The sequence below is a fragment of the Capsicum annuum genome, chromosome 8 (genome assembly GCF_002878395.1).
Source record: "Capsicum annuum cultivar UCD-10X-F1 chromosome 8, UCD10Xv1.1, whole genome shotgun sequence".
Taxonomy (NCBI): domain Eukaryota; kingdom Viridiplantae; phylum Streptophyta; class Magnoliopsida; order Solanales; family Solanaceae; genus Capsicum; species Capsicum annuum.
This window is the reverse complement of record NC_061118.1, coordinates 1,436,852-1,459,081: the sequence shown is the minus strand read 5'-3', so window position 1 is coordinate 1,459,081 and position 22,230 is coordinate 1,436,852. Positions and strand designations below refer to the sequence as shown.

At 35.5% G+C, this 22,230-nt stretch overlaps 1 protein-coding gene across 1 annotated transcript; it reads left to right on the top strand.

Moving 5' to 3' along the window:
- The first annotated feature begins 10,402 nt into the window (after window positions 1-10,402).
- On the top strand, window positions 10,403-13,345 carry LOC107838783 (receptor-like protein Cf-9). Its single transcript, XM_016681980.2, has 2 exons — window positions 10,403-12,996; window positions 13,085-13,345. Exon 1 carries the CDS (start codon window positions 10,487-10,489, stop codon window positions 12,980-12,982), a length of 2,496 nt encoding a protein of 831 aa, XP_016537466.2. The 5' UTR covers window positions 10,403-10,486; the 3' UTR covers window positions 12,983-12,996; window positions 13,085-13,345.
- Window positions 13,346-22,230: the final 8,885 nt, after the last annotated feature.

The window sequence follows — 22,230 nt, the reverse complement described above, 5'->3', positions numbered from 1 at the left end:
GTATTATTGACTTGGAAGTCAAGGTGTATTGACTTGAAATGTTGTTTTGCTCAAAGTCTATTTACCAATTGTTACTCTTCATTCTGATCAATCAAACATTTCTGAATTTTAGACTTTGAGAGGTTTTTATCAAAGTCTATACACCAACTAATGATCTTATAGACTCTTCACTTTTCTCCCAGAATTTAAGAAAGGGAGCCTTGGAGAAACTGGTTAATAAGTTGTTGTCATGTGATTAGGAGATCAAGATTCAAGCCTCGAACAACAGCCCTTTGCAAAATATAAGGTGAGCCTACGTACAATAAACCCTTGTGGTCCAGTCCATACCGGCCAGGACCCTGCGCATAGCGGGAGCTTTATTGCACCGGCCTGCCCCTTGCAAAATATAAGTCATGAATTTTCTTCCTTTCTGACTCAATCAAAGTTTGTTTTCATTTGTATACAGTATGTAGAAATAAATTCAACTTAATTATCCAATGGCATATTCGACTGATACACAGAAGCTGGAAATATCCTCAGATCATTCAATCAATTTCCTAACAAAACGTACAGTTTCTCACATCATTTGGATTTGAAAAATAAGAAAATAAACACAGAGAACTTTCTATTATATATATGACTTAGTGGTATCTAATGTTTGAGAATGACATTCTCTACTCTTTTGGCTACTTAAATATAGGTCAATTATTGATCCAATAAAGTATTCTTTTTTAATATTATAATAGGTCCACATAAATAGATCATACATGTCTAATCAAGTATAAGGATTTGCCGATTCATGAACTAAAAAGCAGTAATTTACTTTTGTTTGTTTTGCAAGCTTCGGAATTTTAAATCAATTTGAATGATCAATTTGTGTGATGTAGCTTTCTTTGAAATTTCTACAGCAAGACTTAGAAAATATAACATATTTCTCACTCACAATTCGTTATCTTTCATGGCTTAATTTCCTCCGATCCGCTCTTTATTTTTTGTTTTTTGAGGGATATATGTGCAGCCCATGATCTGTTTAATTTTCCAGAGCCTCTGGCAGAAATGCAAGGTAAGGCCGCATACAATACACCCTTGTGGTGGGGTCCTTCCCCGGACACCATGCATAGCGATAGCTTTAGCACACTGGGCTGACCTTGTTTTTATTAGTAACACATCAACTGAACACAAGTCTATTCTCTCTTCATTTTGCAGAGAAAATGCATGTGCTATTACAAGTCAAGGTCTCTACCCCAAGTTTTGGTGCATTGACTTGAGACTTTTTTTTCCATTACTTCACTTCATACTATCAAGTGATTTGAAATTTAATTACAGCAAACTTTCTACTATAATCACGAAGTAAATATCTACAAAGTTAAAATAAGTGAACAGTATGCGGCAAAGCAACGTGATATCGTTAAAAGAAAAATTATCAAGTTGATATATATCATTTGAAGTTGAATGGAATTTGAGTAATTAACACCATGTACCTTGAACACGTTCTAAACAATATCCTGCTTTTACTGCTTTCAATATAAATCGTAGATTTTAGTAGTCAAAAAATATTCTTTAATAAAATTCCACATATTTTTTTGATTGAAAGTGACGAGATGACCTTGAAATTGATTATTCCCAAGCAACATGCAGTAGTATATTTTTCTTTGCTTGTTTTGTGGTTCACAATATTTGTCTAGTTGGACTTAATGAATCAGTGATATTAAATATATGAATAACATATCAATATGTCTGGAGTCATAAATTGTCTTCCATTAGCAGGTTACATTTTTGTGGAAAATTGATTCAATCAAACTCAAGGTGTTTCTTTTTTTCAATTCTTGACTTAAACGTCTTTGTCAGAGTCTTTCTCTCCTCTCTAAAAATCAAAATTGATGCCAATTGATTATATTACGTGACAATTGGGTCTGGACTACTTGCAGAGACTTGGGACTGCGTCGAAATGGGTTTGGACTACTTGCAGAGACTTGGGACTGTGTCGTTTTCTACAGAAAATTTCTATGCATTGACTTGACTTGATAATTTGGATCTTTTGATCTTTTCCGGCATTCTTTGATTTTTGGGCAACGATTCGTGCATTGACTTGAGATTCTTTTTTCCATTACTTTACATCATGCTATTAAGAACTTTTATCTCAAAAAATCACTTAACTTTGTCTTTTACTCTCAAAGTAACTCAACTAGAACTATTCTACTTAGAGAGTCACTCAAGCAATTTAATTAGTTTTTTTCACTGAAATTTGATCTTCTTGATTTTTGACGTGTTTGGTCAAGGTCTATACACCAATTATCACGCTCATAGACTTTTCTTTCTCCTGAATAAAAAAAGTACAAAGCATCTTGACTTAGTAGGGTCGGAGAAGGTCCCCGTCTCAAAGAGTGATTTTTTTTGCATTATATAGGATAGTTATATCTAGTAGTACTATTTGATAAATAAGCTTAATAGTGCGTAACAATTTGGTCTGGACTACTTGCAGAAAATTAATTTTCTGAAAAACCTCAGAGACAACTAAACAAGTGGAGGGACCTTTGTGTTATTAATTGGTCGTTTTGAGAGAAGAAGTCTTTGGTACCTCTTTTGTTTTTTCAAACGTAATATCCGGTACTTATTGAGATTCGATTAAATTTGAATTCATATCGAAAAGGTCCATATCGAGGAGGTGTAGGGAGGGGGGGTAAGAAAATGTTTCGTAACAAAGCCGACTCTGTATCTAGCAAGACTCGAATTCAAAATTATTATTTTCATTGGGATTTTTTTTTTTTAAGGTGAGAAGGAGAATTTTGAGGTAACGGGTAAAGTTGTTGCATGTGTCTAGGAGGTCACGAGTTTAAGTCGTGAAAATAGACTCTCGAGAAAATACAAAATAAGACGTCTATAATAGATTCTTATAATCTGATCCTTTCTTAAATTTCGTATAAAAATGAGAGTTTTAATACACCAAACTGCTCTACCTTTCTTTTTTGTGTGAACAAGAGGAAAGACATGTGGAATTTTTAATTAAGAAAGAATAATTATCACTCAATCGATATTTTCATTGGTTTTTTCACTTTTTTTTTAAGGTAAGAATGAGAGTTTTGAAGTAATCGATAAAGTTGTTGCATGTGATTAGGACGTCACGAGTTCAAGTCGTAGAAATAGCCTCTCGCAATCTGCATATAATAGATCTTTATAGTTTGATTCTTTCCTAAATACTACGTATAATGAGAGATTCAATACACCGAACTGACTTGTTTTTTTTTCTTTTGTGTGTGTCAACAAGAGGAAAGAAATGTGGAATAATTTATTGGAAGGACTCTTTTGTGAGAAGTTTTCAATGGAAGACTTGGTAGTCAACAAGGGTCTTTTTCAAAGATTTATGAAAATATCTTATTTTCTACTTTACTTTCTTGCCCAAACCCCCCAAAAAAAGAAAAGAAAAAAAAATATTTTTTATTTTAATTTACGTGACATAATTTTATTTAATATGAAATTTAATAATGAAATAAATGTTTTTATAATTTGTATTTTGACATGCTATAATTTTTTGTGGCTATAAATTTTTTGAAGCTTGTAGTTTTTAAAAATTGTGTAATATTTATATTTATGTTACTATTGAAATTGATTCAACTTTCTATGTATAGAAGAAAAGAAACTGCAACAATTTTTTAGGAAATTGATGCAAGACTTTTTAGAAAGATGCCTGAATGAGTTACTTGCAAGTTGCTTCCTCCATTTTTACTGGTCTATTATTTCAAAAATGATTTTTTATTTTTATTTATTATTTTTAATATATCAAGAGCAGATTTTTTTTTTTTCATATTTTATATTTAGCATTAATTACTTATTTTCTTCATATCATTTTTCAATACTTATAAATACTTAACATCAATTTTTCATATCTAAAAAATTTGCAAGACTTTTCAAGAATTCAAGGTCTACACCCATTGTCACTCTGATACACTTTTCTTTCTCCTTTAAGAAACGGACAATTTGATAGGGTCCCCACTCCAAGTTCTAAACACGTTCTTGGAAAATTAGTCTCATCAAACTCGAGTTGTTAGTACCCCAAGTGGAGCGACTCGTGCATTGACTTGAGATTTTTTTTTCCATCACTTTAACTTCATACTATCAGGTTATTTGAAAACAAATTGCAGCAAACTTTCAATTACAATCACGGAGTAAATATCTACAAAGTTAAGATAAGTGAACAATAGGCGGCAAAGCAATGTGATATCAATTAAAGAAAAATCACCACCCTGATATATATCATTTGAAGTTGAATGTAATTAGAGTAATTAACACCATGTACCTTGAACACGTTCTAAACAATATCTGGCTTTTACTGCTTTTAAGATAAATCGTAGATTTTCGTAGTCCAAAAATATTTTTTTAGTAATCGACAACTTAAAATTTGACTGAAAGTGACTAAGAGGCCCTCTCGGAATTGATCACTCCGAAGTAACCATAGTAGATATTTCTTTGCTTGTTTTGTTGTTTACAATATTTGTCTAGTAGGACTTAATGATGTTAGCCCATATGTTATTGGGTCTTTAGTTTATGGACCTTTAGGTTATTGGCTATGTATATATAGCCTACTCTTGTTTTAGTTAGTTTTATGCTTTTCAGATTATATTGTAAACCTTAGCCTTTCTTCCCTTCAATAAAGTTCTATTAACATGGTATCAAAGCTAGTTCGATCCATGTCCTTTGATTTGTTGGTTGAAGATTTTGTAGCAGGCACCTACTGCGCGGATCGAACTCCGCGGTGAGTTCGCTGGGGGGTACGGGGGGCAGCGCGCCCCCGTCCGGGGTTCGGGGCGGAGCCCCGAATTTTTTTGAGGTGCTGCTGTATTCGTTTGCTATTTTCGTTGGGTTTTTTGGTTGGATTGATTCGTTGCTGTCTTCGTTTGCTGTCTGGTATTGTTCGTCTTTCGTTCTTTTGCTTGCTGCCATTGTTGTTCGTTCGGAATTGTTCAACCTAGGGTTTTGCATCTTTTTGTTTTTTTGAATTGTTTGTGTGTTGCTGTGTTTACAATGACTGGAAAGGATGATTCTCTCCAGTCCATTAGTACTCAATTAGATGGTAAGAACTATGCATATTGGAGTTATGTCATGAAGAATTTTCTTCGTGGGAAGAATATGTGGGGTTATATCACTGGAGTAAAACCAAGACCTATCGATGATAAAACTGAAAATTTTGATTTGTTGGTGGACTTATGGGAAACTAATAACTCCAAGATTATCACTTGGATCAACAATTCTGTAACTCAGTCAATTGGTATGCAATTGGCTAAGTATGACTCAGCAAAGGAGGTCTGGGATCATTTGGAAAGACTGTACACTCAGTCTAATTTTGCTAAGCAGTACCAGTTGGAGTATGATATCCGTGCTCTTCAACAGCATGATCTCAGTATTCAAGATTTTTATGCTGCCATGTCGGATTTGTGGGATCAATTGGCACTTACTGAATCTGCAGAGTTAAAAGGTTTTGGGCCGTACATTGCTAGACGGGAAGAGCAACGCTTGGTTCAGTTTTTTATGGCACTACGTTCTGACTTTGAGGGCCTACGTGGAACAATCCTTCATCGATCTCCCCTCCCTACTGTTGATTCTGTGGTTCATGAACTGATTACAGAGGAGACTCGTATCAAGTCTCAAGTGGATAAAGGGTCTAAAGTAACTACTACTCCTGTCGTGTTTGCTGCTTCAACTGATCAGTCTAGGCCACCACGTACTCAGACTCGACAATCTCCTAAAGTTCCATTTGATGAGTGTGCATTCTGCAAACAGAAAAATCATTGGAAGGCTCAGTGTCCGTTGTTACTTAACAAGGTCAAACAGCCTCAATCTGGGCAGCAACAGAAATATGGGCAGCAAAAGTATCCGTCACGCCCATCTGGTGCTCCTCCGTGGTCATCTCGTCCTCCAAAGTTCGCTGCTGCTGCACCATCTGTAGATGTTGAGTCTGTTAGCACTATGCCACCTTCTGCGTTGGATCCCCAGGTTTTCGAACAGTTCAGACAGTTCTTCGTTTCTAATCCTACGGCCATGTCAGCATCTATGTCTCATTCGGGTTCAGTTTCTTCTAGTACCTCAGGTATTCCTTCCTCCTTGTGGATATTGGATTCTGGTGCGTCTCATCACATGTCCCCTCATTTGTCATCGTTTGGTTCTTTGTCACCCATTTCACCAATCTCTGTTATGTCCGCGAGTGCTGTACCTATGTCAGTCGAGGGTGTTGGTTCTGTTACTACCCCTCACATTGTCCTCTCTGATGTTTATTACATTCCCAAACTTGCTTTAAATCTTGTTTCGGTCAGTCAGTTGTGTAAGGCTGGTAATTGGGTGTTTTTTTCTGATTCTGTTTGTGTTATACAGGACCAACACACTCAGAGGGTGATTGGGACCGGCCGTAGGTTGGGGGAACTCTATGTCTTGGAGAATCTCAAAGTGTCTGTAGTTGCTGCCTCTAGCATAGATTTATCTTCTTTTCGTTTGAGTCCTTTGTCTTCTCAGTTTTATCTTTGGCATTCCAGATTAGGACATGTGTCAGTTTCACGTTTACGTTTTTTGGTCTCTAGTGGTGCTTTGGGTCATGTGAACACTAGTGATATTTCAGATTGTAGTGGTTGTAAACTGGCAAAATTTTCTGCCTTACCGTTTAATAAAAGTGTGTCTTATTCTGTTGCTCCTTTTGATATTATTCATTCTGATGTATGGGGACCAGCGCCAGTATCCACTAAGGGTGGATCGACCTATTATGTTTCGTTTATAGATGACTATACTCGTTATACCTGGGTGTATCTTATGAAACGCAGATCTGATTTCTTTGGCATTTACAACAACTTTAGAGCCCTTGTTAAAACACAACATTCGGCTGTGATAAAGTGTTTCAGGTGTGACTTAGGGGGTGAATATACCTCTAATGACTTCACTCAGTTACTTGCCTCTGATGGTACCATACACCAGTCATCTTGTACCGACACTCCTGAGCAGAACGGTCTGGCAGAAAGAAAACATCGTCATATTGTTGAGACAGCACGCTCTTTACTTTTGTCTGCAGAGGTTCCTAGTATTTTTTGGGGAGAAGCAGTTCTAACTGCTGTATATGTGATTAATCGTATTCCTACTGCATTGACTTCAGGGATGTCTCCGTTTGAGAAACTATATGGTCACCCGCCGAATTATTCTGCATTACGAGTTTTTGGATGTACTTGCTTTGTTCTTCGTCCTCATGTTGAACGAAATAAGTTAGGGTCAAAATCAGCTATATGTGTGTTTTTGGGGTATGGTATTGGACAAAAAGGATATCGTTGCTATGATCCTGTAAGTCAGAAATTATATGTTTCACGACATGTCACTTTTTTGGAACATATTCCTTTTTATTCCATTCCAGCTAAAACCCATGATGTGACAAAGTCAGATATTCGGCTTATTGATCCCTTTGGGATTGACATAGAGGTTCCAGTTCCGGATTCATCCATGCCATCTGGTGTGCCACCTGATAGTGCTTCAGCCTCGCCTGTGCCTGAGTTTGCTCCTTCGACTGTTGAGACTGGAGACCCACCACCTCTGAGGAGGTCTACTCGACCTTGTAAGTCCACCAAACTGCCAGATTTTCACTATTCTACATATTCAGCCTCATTTGCTTCCTTTATTGCAAACATACATCATTTGTCTGAACCTGAGTCGTATAGAGAGGCTGTGTCTGATCCTCTTTGGCAGAATGCTATGGCTGAGGAACTTGCTGCTCTTCATCATACACATACATGGGATTTGGTTACTCTCCCACCTGGTAAGCATGCGATTGGTTGTCGATGGGTGTATAAGATAAAAACAAAATCTGATGGGTCTGTTGAGCGATACAAGGCAAGACTTGTGGCAAAAGGGTATTCACAACAATATGGTATGGATTATGAGGAGACTTTTTCCCCCGTAGCAAAGATGACGACTGTTCGCACTATGATTGCTGTTGCATCCGTTCGACAGTGGAAGATATTTCAGATGGATGTCAAGAATGCTTTTTTGAATGGTGATCTCCACGCGGAAGTTTATATGACTCCTCCCCCAGGTATTGACCACCAGCCAGGTGAAGTTTGTCGGCTTCGAAAAGCTTTATATGGTCTCAAACAAGCCCCTCGTGCTTGGTTTGAGAAATTCTCCACTGTTATTACTTCCCTTGGATTTGTCCCGAGTAACCATGATTCAGCATTGTTTGTTAGATGTACAAGTGCAGGGCGAATTCTATTGTCCTTATATGTAGATGATATGATTATTACTGGTGATGATCATAGTGGTATTGAGTTATTGAAGCATGATTTGGCTCATCGATTTGCAATGAAGGACTTGGGCTTGCTGCGTTATTTTCTGGGTATTGAGGTGGCTCAGTCTAAGAAAGGGTATCTTCTTTCTCAGACTAAGTATATATCTGACTTGTTTACACGGGCGCGTCTTTCTGACAACAGGACTGTAGATACTCCCCTTGAAATCAATGCACGTTACTCTCCTAGTGATGGTGTTCCATTATCAGATCCGAGTCTTTATCGGACTATTGTGGGTAGTTTGGTTTACCTTACGGTTACTCGTCCAGATATAGCACATGCAGTTCATGTTGTTAGCCAGTTTGTTACTGCTCCTACTTCTGTGCACTGGGGAGCTGTACTTCGTATTCTAAGGTATCTTCGTGGCACTCAGTTTCAGAATCTCTTGTTTCCCTCGACGTCATCTCTCGAGTTGCGAGCCTATAGTGATGCTGATTGGGATGGAGATCGCAATGATCGTAAATCCACCACTGGTTTTTGTGTGTTTCTTGGAGACTCTTTAATCTCGTGGAAGAGCAAGAAACAAGATGTTGTCTCTAGATCTTCCACGGAGGCTGAGTATCGTGCTATGGCTGTGACTACATGTGAGATTATTTGGTTACGTTGGCTTCTTGCAGATATGGGGGTTCACATTTCTATGCCTACTCCCCTGCATTGTGATAACAAAAGTGCGGTACAAATTGCAAAGAATTCTGTCTTCCATGAGCGTACGAAGCACATTGAGATTGATTGTCACTTCACCCGTCATCATTTACAGCTCGGGACCATATCGCTTCCTTTTGTTCCATCGTCTTTGCAGATTGCTGACCTTTTTACGAAGGCTCAGTCGGCATCTCGATTTCGTTTTTTGTGTGACAAACTCTCAATGCTTATTGCTGTTGCATTGTGAGTTTGAGGGGGGATGTTAGCCCATATGTTATTGGGCCTTTAGTTTATGGACCTTTAGGTTATTGGCTATGTATATATAGCCTACTCTTGTTTTAGTTAGTTTTATGCTTTTCAGATTATATTGTAAACCTTAGCCTTTCTTCCCTTCAATAAAGTTCTATTAACAAATGAATCTGTTAAATATATGAACAACAGGTCAATATGTCTTGAGTCATGAATTGTCTTCCGTTTGTAGGGTGCATTTCGTGGAAAATTGATTCCATCAAACTCAGAGGTTTTTCTTTTTTCCAATTCTTGATTTGAATGTCTTCGTCAGAGTCTTTCTCTCCCCTCTAAAAAACAAAATCGGAGTTAATAGTCCAATGGTCACTGACTTTTATCTTAGAAAGTCACTTAACTTTATCTTTTACTTCAAAGTCACTCATCTATAACTGTTTTACTTAGAGATTCATACAAGCAATTTAATTGTTTTTCCGTCAAAAGTTGTTTTTATGGATCTTTTACTTAAAATAAAAATTCTAAATCTAAAAAATTTGCACCAAGCATAACACTTGTCTTTCTCCTTTTGAGAAACAGACAATCTCGTAGGGTCCAAAGAAAGTCTCCCTTCCAAGTTCTAAACACGTTCTTGGAAAATTGATTCCATCAAATTAGAGGTGTTTTTCTTTTTCAATTCTTGTGTTAGCAGAGAAAGTCCCCACCCCAAAAAACGTGATGTAGGCAATCTAATATAATGCAAGCATTAATAACTGCTTCCATGGCTCGATCATTTCCAAGGCTTCCCTTCGTGTTTCGTTTTCCTATAAGAATTTATATTGATCAAATAATTATTTCCTTGTGTTAGAGATCATAATTAAAGTGAATTTTTCTGCATTATTTAGGATAGTACTATATGATAAATAAGCTTAATAGTGCGTAATAATTTGGTCTGGACCTATGTGCGCGGACTTTTCACTTTTGATGCCGCACCCGTGTCAGATTCTTCAAAAATACATTATTTTGGGCAAATCCGACACGCACCCATTGACATTTTTGACGAATCCGAGCAACACTACTTGCAGAGACTTGGAATTGTGACGTTTTCAACCGAATAATCAATTATGTAATTGCCAACTTAAATTTGATTGAAAGTGACTAGGTGATCTTCTTGGAATTTGATTACTCCACAGCAACATGTAGTAGTAGATTTTTTCTTTGCTTAATTTTTGCTATATATACCTCATCAAAATTATTGAATAGAGACACAAAGCAAACATTTCTTGATTTCTTCGATCTCTACCAACTTAATTAGTTTTGATCATTTTAGTGCAGCAATGGGTTCTGTAAAAATTGTACTGTTTTTAATGCTATATACCTTTCTCTGTCAACTTGCTTTCTCCTCATCCTTACCTCATTTGTGCCCCAAACATCAAGCTCTAGCCCTTCTACAATTCGAGCATATGTTTACCATTAATCCTAATGCTTCATCAGGTTCCTGTTATGAGGATACAACTCTTTCATGGAACAAGAGCACAGATTGTTGCTCATGGAATGGAGTTCATTGTGACGAGACGACGGGACAAGTAATTGAGCTTGACCTCTTTTGCAAAGGACTTCAAGGCAAATTTCATACCAACAGTAGCCTGTTTCAGCTCTCCGGTCTCAAACGGCTGGATTTGTCTTATAATGATTTTTCCGGGTCGCTCATTTCAGCTAAATTCGGTGAGTTATCTAGCTTGACGCATCTTAACGTGTTGTATTCAAGTTTTACAGGTGTAATCCCAGCAGAAATCTCTCACCTTTCTAAATTACAAGTTCTTAGTATATCGACTGATAAATCGTATAGGCTTAGACTTGAGCCTTACAATTTTGAACTTTTACTTAAGAACTTGACCCAATTAAGAGTGCTTCACCTTGACTCTGTGAACATCTCTTCCACCATTCCTCTAAATTTCTCTTCTTATTTAACAACTCTACGGCTTCAAGACATACAGTTATGTGGGGTATTGCCCGAAAGTGTTTTCCACCTTTCCAACTTGGAATACCTTTCTTTATCAGACAATCCCCAGCTCACTGTTAGGTTCCCCATGTCCATATGGAATAGCAGTGCATCACTCGTGAAGTTATATCTCAGCGGTGTGAATTTTACTGGTAGGATACCTGAATCATTTAGCCATCTAACTTCATTGACCTACTTGGATTTGAGTTCTGCCAATCTCTCAGGGCCCATTCCTAAACCTCTGTGGAATCTCACCAACATTGAGTTGTTGTACCTTGATAATAACAACTTCGATGGCCAACTTGAAGGCTTATCCTTTAACAGAAGCTGGACGCAGCTTGAATCTTTAGATATTTCTTTCAATTCCCTAACTGGTCCAATTCCATCCAACGTAAGTGGGCTCCAAGACCTACAATTACTCATCTTGTCATCGAACTACTTGAATGGGACTATACCTTCCTGGATATTCTCCCTCCCATCACTAATGCATTTAGACTTGAGCAATAACTCTTTCAGTGGCAAAATTCACGAGTTCAAGTCCAATAATAAAGTGTATTTCGTTTCTGTAAAACAAAATCAGTTGCAAGGTCCTATTCCAAAGTCGCTCCTAGACCTGCAGTACCTACAATTTCTTATTCTTTCCCAAAATAATTTCAGCGGACAGATTCCTTCAACCGTCTGCAATCTAAAAACACTGGGATTGCTAAATTTGGGAAGTAATAATTTGGAGGGAACAATCCCACAATGTTTAGGTCAGATGAGCAGAGTTTCGCGTCTGGATTTAAGCAATAATTGTCTTAGTTGGACGATTAATACAACTTTTAGTATAGGAAACCAATTTAAAATCATTAAATTGCATGGGAATAAGCTACAGGGGAAAGTTCCGCCATCGTTGATCAATTGCAGAAATTTGGAATTCCTTGATTTAGGCAACAATGAGTTGAATGACACATTTCCAATTTGGTTGGGAGGCCTTCCTGATTTGAAGATTTTAAGCTTGAGATCAAATAAGTTGCACGGCTTTATAAGTGATTTAAGGACAGACAACTTTTTTGCTAAAATTCGAGTAATAGAGCTCTCATTCAATGAATTTAGTGGTGATTTACCTGTGAGCCTTTTCGAGAATTTTCAAGCCATGAAAATCATTGGTGAGAACAATGGAACCCGAGAGTATGTTGCACATACAAATACTGCCGTTGACCCATTTTCTTTGATAGTGACAACAAAGGGTCTGGATCTTGAACTTCCTCGAGTTTTGTCCACATACATAATTATCAATCTCTCATGGAATAGATTTGAAGGTCATATTCCAAGCATTATTGGAGATCTCGTTGGACTCCGTACACTGAACCTGTCTCATAATGGCTTGGAAGGTCATATACCAGCATCATTCCACCAATTATCCGTACTTGAATCGTTGGATCTCTCATCCAACAAAATAGGCGGTGAAATTCCACAACAACTTGCATCTCTCACATTTCTTGCAGTCTTAAATCTCTCTCACAATCATCTGGTCGGATGCATTCCTAAAGGAAAACAATTTGATACGTTTGAGAACAGTTCATACCAAGGGAATGATGGGTTACGTGGATTTCCACTATCAAAAGATTGTGGTGGCGATGATGGGGTACCGCTAGATGATGAAGAAGAAAAAGAAGAAGAAGAAGGAGATTTGATCAGTTGGCAAGCGGTTCTCATGGGTTTCGGTTGTGGTCTGGTTATTGGACTGTCCATAATATACATAATGTTGTCAACTCACTATCCAATATGGTTTTCGAGGATGGTTGTAAAATTTGAACACAGAATTGCTACGAGAATGAAAAGATATTAGTGTGTAACTTGCAGGTATTCAACTTAATCTTTATCCCTCATAACATTACGTTTCATCCTTAAAGCTCTTAACCTTAATCCATTCATTTTTTGGAAATTGCAGGATTCAAGTCTAATATGTCGCCGGTGATGCAAATATAAGCCCTCATCTTTCATAAATTGTGATTTTTTCCATAGTATATGTTACTTTATGAATAAAGACATCATTTTTTTTTCTTTTTCTAAATTTGAGACTCAGCCGGAATTGTTTGTACAGACAGTAGCCCAACTTTTATCACTCGTTGCTATATAATCTGTAGTAGTAATAATTTCAGCCTAAATCATTACTTGAGTAATATAAATTTATGAAGCTACTTCCCCTCAATTTTTCCCTTTCCTTTTGCAAAAAGAAGGCATTTTATTGAACATAAAGACTAATACATTTACAAGGAAAGAAGAACTGAATGTAGCATGATATGTCTGCTTTGGACCAAGACCACACCACTTGTGACCTCCCCTTCAGCGATAATCCATACATTTGAAGGGGACACGCCGCTCGTACTGCCACTATCACCCAACGGGACATGCCGCCTGACCACCACTCGCCAGAAAGACTTTCGACACAAGGCACCACTTGCGGATCTCCAGTCTTGTTGTCACATCGGGAACTTCACGCAGTCCACTATTTCGACACACCCAAACCTGGGCTCTGATACCACTTTTTGGGACCGCGTGTAACTTCACTCAATCTCCGCACTAATATGATATTTGTCCCCTCTGGACCAACCCCTCACGGATTTGTTTTTTGGCACCTCCCAAAAAGCCTTATACTAATGGAGTTTGATGACACTTTAAATATTGGACATGCCTCCTCTATCTCTACCATGTGGGATTGATTTGCTTCCCAACACCTTCTAAGTGGCGTTTAAACTGCGGAGAAGTAAAGGATAAAGGGGTCTCGAAAAGTATAGCGTAGGTCACGCCATTGCCTTCCCAGGAAGATTTCTGGCGTGATCGAGTAACTCAGTCTCACAATCAACTTGTATGTGGACTAACACACCAACGTACAATTGCAAGAAAAAGATGTTTCAATATAGTTGGACGTAATGAATCAGTGGTATTGAATATATGAAGAACATGACGCCACGTCTGGACTCCGGGCACTGTGTTCCATCAGCAGGTAAATTCTCGTGAAAAATTGGTTCGAGCTGTATGCATACTAGATTTCCATACTAACCTTATTTTTTGTTTTCCATTAACAACGAGTTCAATTGAACTCATTTTTCTCAGACACGAAACACAAATATATTATGAATCCTCACATTATGTTACCATTACGGTGTTGTTTTCTATTTGTTATTGTTTTGCCTGTTCTTTTTTTAAAAGCAAACGTACACGTACTTGGACCGACCATGTGAGCGCATGGAGTCTCATCTCGGCCCGATCAGCTAAGCCATTCTTTACCTTGCCGGACATAGGACATGACATGATATAATTTGCTAGCAAGTATCCCTGGTCGGCCCGTAGGCACTAAGGTTGTCAAAAATAAGGTTTTAATTAATCCAGGGAGGTAATAGGATCCTTTTAAGTTGGAGTGTGTCTCAGCAATTTCGTTTATAATTCAGGGTGAAAATAGTGCATTTTCTCTATATTTTTTTCAAATAATATTTGATTGTTTCAAATAAACAATTCCATATTGAAAATTGAAGTGTTGAAACTAATAAATTGTTTGAGATTATACCAAATTCATTCACTTTATGTGGAAGAGATGAGTGGATAGGGCTACTATTTAGCCCATGAACCAAATATTTCAAATTGGGCTTTTAGCCCATATACACACACTCCTTATCAAATTTGTAAAAAAAAAAATCACTAGGCAACTTGTTTTGACATCGCTATTTAATTTGTACTTGTGTTTTAAAATGTTTTGCACATCTCTATTAGAAAATCGCAAATTTTTTACAGATGTATTGTCAAAATTTGGCTCGTCCGTAAGAAATTTTGTTGGAAGAAGTCATCAAAACGTCACCGCTGAGCCAAATTTCGATGAAGCACCTGTCGGAAATTAGCGATTTTCTGGTAGAGATGTGAATTGAACATCTTTCATATACACAATCGAAAATTCGCTAATCTTTGACGGACGTCTCGTCTGGCTAGTAGGTAAGGAATCTTGGATGGAAAGTTGTCGAAACATTACCGACAAGCCAATAGCATCTTGCATGCCCTATAAGAAAATTGCTAATTTTTTACAGATGTATTGTCAAAATTTGACTCATTGATAAGAAATTTTATTGGAATAAGTCATCAAAACGTCACCGCTGAGCCAAATTTCGCTGAAACGTCTGTCGGAGATTAGAGATTTTCTTATAGAGATGTGGATTGAACACGTTCCATATACACAATCAAATCATTTGCATGCCCTATCAGAAAATTGCTAATTTTTTATAGACATATCGTCAAAATTTGGCTTGTTGATAAGAAACTTTGTTGGATAAGTCATCAAAACATCACCATGAGCCAAATTTGGATGAAACATTTGTCAAGAAATTAGCGATTTTCTGGTAGAAATACACTTTTCATATACACAATCAAAAAATTGCTAATTATTTATAGGTATATGCAACTCAATAATTTTATGTCATCTGGCTCGTAGATAAGGAATCTTGGATAGAAAGTTGACAAAACATTACCGACAAGTCAAATTTTTATGGAACAATTGAAAATTTCATCATAAATTAGCGATTTTCTGATAATGATATGAATTAAACATGTTGTATATGCAACTCAATAAATTTATGGCATAGTAATAGCATCTTTTACACAATTAAAAAATCGCTAATTTTTTACAAACATCTCATCTGGCTCATAGGTAAGGAATTTTGGATAGAAAGTTGTCGAAACATTACCGACAAGCCAGATTTAGAGAAAATGTTCTATTTCCACCTTGAACTATACACGAAAACGCTGAGACACATTCGAACTTTAGGAGGGTCCTATTACCCCTGGACTAATTAAAACTGTATTTTTGACGACCTTAGTACCTACGTGGCATAACACACTGAAGGGTCCACGTAGGCACACTACGTAGGCACTAAGGTTGTCAAAAATGTGTTTTGGATTAGTCCAGATGGGTAATAAAACCCTTCTAAAGTTCGGGTGTATCTCAACTTTTTCGCGTATAATTCAAGGTGGAAATAGAGCATTTTCCCCCAATTTTTGGATGAAACAGTTGAAAATTCCATCATAAATTAGCGATTTTCTGATAGGAATATGAATTAAACATGTTGTATATACAACTCAATAATTTTATTGCATAGTAATGGCATCTTGTATTGCACTGAAATTAGTGGCATTTTGTCTTGTATTTTTTTGTTGGCATCAAAGAGACGAACACAAAATAGAAACATATGTCTTTCTCAACAAATATATTCTGCAATAAACTCTTATACAATAGCATGGGATGTTTCATATTTGAAGATTATTATTTGTCTTCTTATTGTTGTCTTTTTCTTCTTTTTAATGTAAGATTTTATTCTTACTTTTATTTACTACTAGGAAAAAAGAGATAATATAGAATTGTAGAAATTACAGACTATATATATGACTAATGAATATATGTGTGTATTGTATGGTCCAAAGCTAGTAACCACCCTTTTGTCCCTGTAATTAATGTACCTTCATAAAAGACCTTATTTTCATTTAATAAAATTTTAATATATTTTATTTAATGTTTATCCTTATAGCTTATGAAAGATAGTAGATTATACTCAAGTAAAACATCTAGTATCTCCTGACCAAAATTTGTTACGATGCAATTTAACTTCTCGGCGATCCTCTTACCCTCTCGAACTAAATTTTAGTGTATTTTTATAATTCTTTTTAGCTGGCGTTGCATTTTTTGTCGACCTTTTTAGCTGACTTGTCATCTTTGATGTGGACCCCCATTTTATATAATAAAGGTATCACGTCAGCACAAAAGAGTGAGAAAAATACGCTAAAATTAATTGAGTTCAGGGGGTAATAGGACCCTTGTGAAGTTGGAGTGCGTCATAGCAACTTTGGTCATATTTCGAGGAGGTACCAGATGCTTATCTCATTATATTTTGATAATAACAATTTTTTTTCGAGTAAAGCATCTAGTACCCCCTGAACTATGACCAAATTTGCTACGATATAGTCCAACTTCACGGGGTCTACCCCCAGAACTAAATTGTAGCGTATTTTTGTAATCCTTTTTAGCCGATGTGGCACCTTTTGTCAACCTTTATAGCTGGTGTGACACCTTTGATATGGGTCTCATTTTGTAATAAAGGTGATACCTCAGCACAAAAGGAGAATGACAAAAATACGTTAAAATTGAGTTCGGGGGTAATAGAGCCTCTGTAAAGTTGGAGTGTGTCGTAGCAACTTTGGTCATAGTTCGGAGGATTATTGGATGCTTATCTCGTTTTTTCAATTGACAATATAATCATTTCGCGTGACCCTCAGCAATAAAGTGGGTTCAGATAATCAACCAACTGAACTATTAAAATTCCTCGGAGTACATATCAATCCAAACACATTGAGACAATTTTTTTCCCAACCATTTGTCACTTAGTAGGAGGAAAAAAACACTTGAGAAACCTCCAATTTGAAAGAAAGATGGAAAAGATTGAAAAGATATGAAGGTACAAAATATACAATTAATAAGATGGAAAATTGACAAAATGAAAGGACTTGGATTGTCTCATTAAATTTTGGTTAATTGTACCATAGTGTATACAATAAATATGCCTTTGTTTGTACAGAGACAAACATACCATACACATAATAATTATAAAAGTCACACTCAAAGTTTTCTATTATTCAATAGTTACTTTGATTTGATTTTCTTTTAACTTTTGGACAAAAATTAAAGACCAACCCTTTTTAAGGTTTCACAATTTATCGATGATTCTGGCAATTTTATTATAAATGTGTCTTTTAACGTGGTTTTAGGTGCTAGATCTTCTATCTATTCAATTGAACCTAAAGTTAGGAAGACTGCCCTACCTTCGACTCGCTTGGCGAATAAAGTGGGTCATCCTTTTTTTGGCTTCGTCAAACATTTTTTCTCGCTGGTCGAGCTTTCTACAAAACAAGCGATGCAAGAACGTATTCTTTTATCTAAGCTTCTTCCTTGTACATTAGCTCCCCCCATCGTAGATGGTTCAGCCACGTCTGGCGCCATGAAATGATTGAGAACCACGATGGGGTAGATAGGAGGTATACTACTTTTCTGATCAAATCAGCCAACTACTCAACCGCCCATGTGTGTGTCTGAGGTATTTATGTTTTCCGAACTTGAGTGCGCACAAGTAGCATTAAACTTGTATAAATTGAACAAGCTGTCACGATCCGATTTCTCTAGTCATGATGGCGCCTACCTGTCCCACCAGCAAGCAAGTCAAGCCATAGCCCGGAACGATAGGTAACGAGCTAACGAGCGGAAATCGGAAAAAGTCTATATATAACGATAACAGTAGCAATGATAAGTGATAAACAGAAAGAAATCGTGTATAATATATCAAAACAAGAGAGAGAAAAGGACCAAATGTACAAACGAATCCCTCCCAAGTGACCTGGTATGGTTGTTACCACTTATTCATGATTCTGGCATTTTCATTAGAATTAAGTATCTAGTACCTCCTGAATTATGATCAAATTTGCTACGACGTACTTCAACTTCACGGGGGTTTTATTACCCTCCGAAACTAAGTTTTAGCATATTTTTTCCATCATTTTTAGCTAACGTGGCACCTTTTATCGATCTTTTTAGCTGACATGACACCTTTGATATGGGCTTCATTTTATGTAATAAAGATTTCACGTTAGCATAAAAAGGTGACAAAGATAAAATTGAGTTCAGGGGAATAATAGGACCCCTGTGAAGTTGGAGGGGGTCTCTTTCCATTATAAATGTGTTCTTTAATTTGGCTTCAATAGATATATATTTATGTTCTCCGACTTTGAATGTGCATAAGTAGCATTAAACTTGTAGGATGTGACTTGTGAGTGTCTATTTATTCAACTTTATATAAGTTTAATTGTCTACTAATATATGGCCAAAGTAAAAAGGTATATATGTCAACTGATACCGAGTTAAATCACATGCTTATTACGATTTGTGTAAATTCATTAAGACACAATTGACACCACCTCTGACGTGTTATTACATGTTTTTGCGAACATATAATAAAATTTAACTTTCGTTTTGAAGTATAGAATATAGATAAAATAATCAGAAATATAAGATTTTTACGTAGAAAGTACCTGCTAGAAAAAATATAATTAACCTAGTTCTTGGATTGTCTCATTAAAGTTTGGGTAATTAGGTTATAAATAATTAATAAAAGAAGACTCAATTAAATAAGATAAATTGCCCATTGCTAATTAGGTTTTTTGATAGTCAATCACTAATTTTATATTAAACAAGATTAGCAATAAATTTTACTCTTAAACAACAGAAACTTTCTATATCTAATTCCTATTTCTTTTCTTTTTTCCTTGTAGTTCAAAACAAAAGTGGATCTAGCATATGATCTACGGAAACAGCCTCCGGAAGATATTCAAGATAAGATTGCGTATAATAGGTCTTTATAATTTAATCTTTCTCCAAACTCTGTGTACAGCAAAAGCTTTAATGCATCGGACTGTTCTTTTTTATGCTCAATAAATTTTGTCCAGATCATGTATAGATATTAAGAAGTTCTTTTAAGATATTTATGAGATAAGCATTCAGTACCCCCTTGAACTATGACCAAAGTTGCTACAACACACTGCAACTTCACAGGGGTCCTATTACCCCCAAACTCAGTTTTAGCATATTTTTGTCACCTTTTTGTGTTGACGCGACACTTTTATTACATAAAATGAGATTCACGTCAAAAGTATCACGTCAGCTAAAAATGATGACAAAAATACGCTAAAATTTAGTTTCGGAGGATAAAATGACCCTTGTGGAGTTGGAGTGTGTCGTAACAAATTTGATCATAATTCAGGAGGTACCAAATGCTTTACTCTATATTTATACATACTTAACTGTAAACTCAATTATTTTATAGATTATCCCGATGTCAGGGGCAGACCTAGGTGCACTTTTGTGGTGCTCCGACACTAGTCAATCCAACACAGATTAAATATAATTATATAAAAAAATGTATAGAAGCTGTATAAGACTTATAAAAGCACCTTGAAAATCAAGAAGGTACAACAGGGTGCTTTGATTTTCATAACAAAACCTTAAACTTTGTGCGTCAATATGTGTGTGTGAACTTCAAAACACCCATGACCACTGACTCCTAAATCCACCACTATCTGATACGACAACAAAAATTCATAAATTTTAAATTTTAAATCCATCTCTACCTACAAACAACAACAATCCCTATGCAATTCCACATATGAAATTTGAGAAGATAAAAGTATACATACCTAATTATGTTTAACTGGATCACTTCAAACTCTTCAAATTAATAAATTATTGTACATGCCCTTCCTGAATATTTCATACACTTATATCAAATATGTAATTAGAGGTATCACATGGATGAGTTGGATTGAATTTGGGCGGGTTAAAGTAAATTGAGTTTGTGAATGAGCAGGTTATTACTTTACTCGAAAGTTATTTGAGTTGAAATGGACTAGGCTAAAATGTTGGTCATAATCTAACCTACCCGATTCTCGATAAATTTTAATTGTTTATGTTTGTTGTTTTATAGTTTTTAATACCGAATAAAACTATTTTTTTTCTTTGTTAGGACTATATATAACATATCAAATATATTTTTTAAAAATATTTTGGTCAATTTGAAAAAACAAATAACTCTTAGGACCCCGCAAAGTTGAAGAGCGTTACAAAAAATTTTGTCAAAATTTAGGTATATATTTCAGATATTTTTCTTTTTTTTCTATAATGCTAGTTTCTCAATTTGAAAGTAATCCAATTTAAAGTGTGTCAGCCTAGCTAGGCCAAAGGAATCTCTAACAGGAAAAAGATATTATTTTTTCTTTATAAAGTATTATCAAAAGATTGTAGAAAAAAAGTGTACACCTCTCTTTTTGTTATTTTGTTATTTTGTTATTTTGTTATTTTCTTTATTACCCCTAGTGATTTTATTAGTCTCCATTATTTATCTCTATGTATTATTGCTATTTAGTTATTTAGAGAGAACAACTTGGTCAATTTTGTGATCTCTCATATATTAGAAAATTTATTTAAAAAATTGAAACTATGAGGTTAAACATAAGTTAGTAAGTTAGTGTGATGGAAATTAATGGTAAAATTAATTAGATTTTTGTTTAGAAAAAAGGAGGAATAAAAATAAAAGGATATACCCAAACTAAAGTGCAGTAAAATAGTAAATTCACTAGTTATTTCAGATGCTCTATAAATTAAAAAAAAAAATCAGAGATTATTTGTATATATATACATTCAGACTTTTTTATAACAGTAATTACATTAATTTCACTATAATGACCAAATGTTCTTTAAAATTGACTTTACATGTTATTTTATATTATATATTTTCTAATTTTAGCCCCCCAAAAATATATGTTTTTCTATAACTGTATTTTCCTATAACAGTCAATAAAGATCCGTGTATTAGAGCAATCGGTAAAGTTATTGTCATATGATCAAAGGTCACGAGTTCAAGTCGTGAAAGCAATCTCTTACAAAAACGCAAGATAATACTATATACAATAAACTCTTATACTCCGATTCTTTCTTAAACCTCGCGTATATAAGAGGAATTTTAATATACCAAGCTGTTTTTTTTAATTAATAAATATTCGGACAAACAACGTTGTTATAAATATTCGGACAAACAAAGTTGTTATAGAGAATTTGAAACTCCAAAAAGAGAAATATATTCCTTTTAAAGATGCAATATATATATATAATAGACAATGCTTTGTTAACAAAGCTGTTTAATTGTGCATTTTCCACCATCTTTTTCAAAAGCTGCTACAATAACTTTTATTCATGTTTACTTTGAGGCTCATTCATTAAAAAGTGCAAAACTTTGGTCAATGGAAATTCTTTTTTATAAAAAAAAGAAAGAAATTTTTTTTTCAACTTTTTACTTTTTTGTAAAAAAAAGTTAAAAAGGATAATAAAGGCCACGTGAGGAAGATGTGTTGTCACATGTAACGTCATATATCCTAAGTTATAATTACTCTTTATAAAAGTTTCCAAAGTCAAAAAAAGAAAATAATAATAATAATAATAATAATTGTTCATGCAAATTA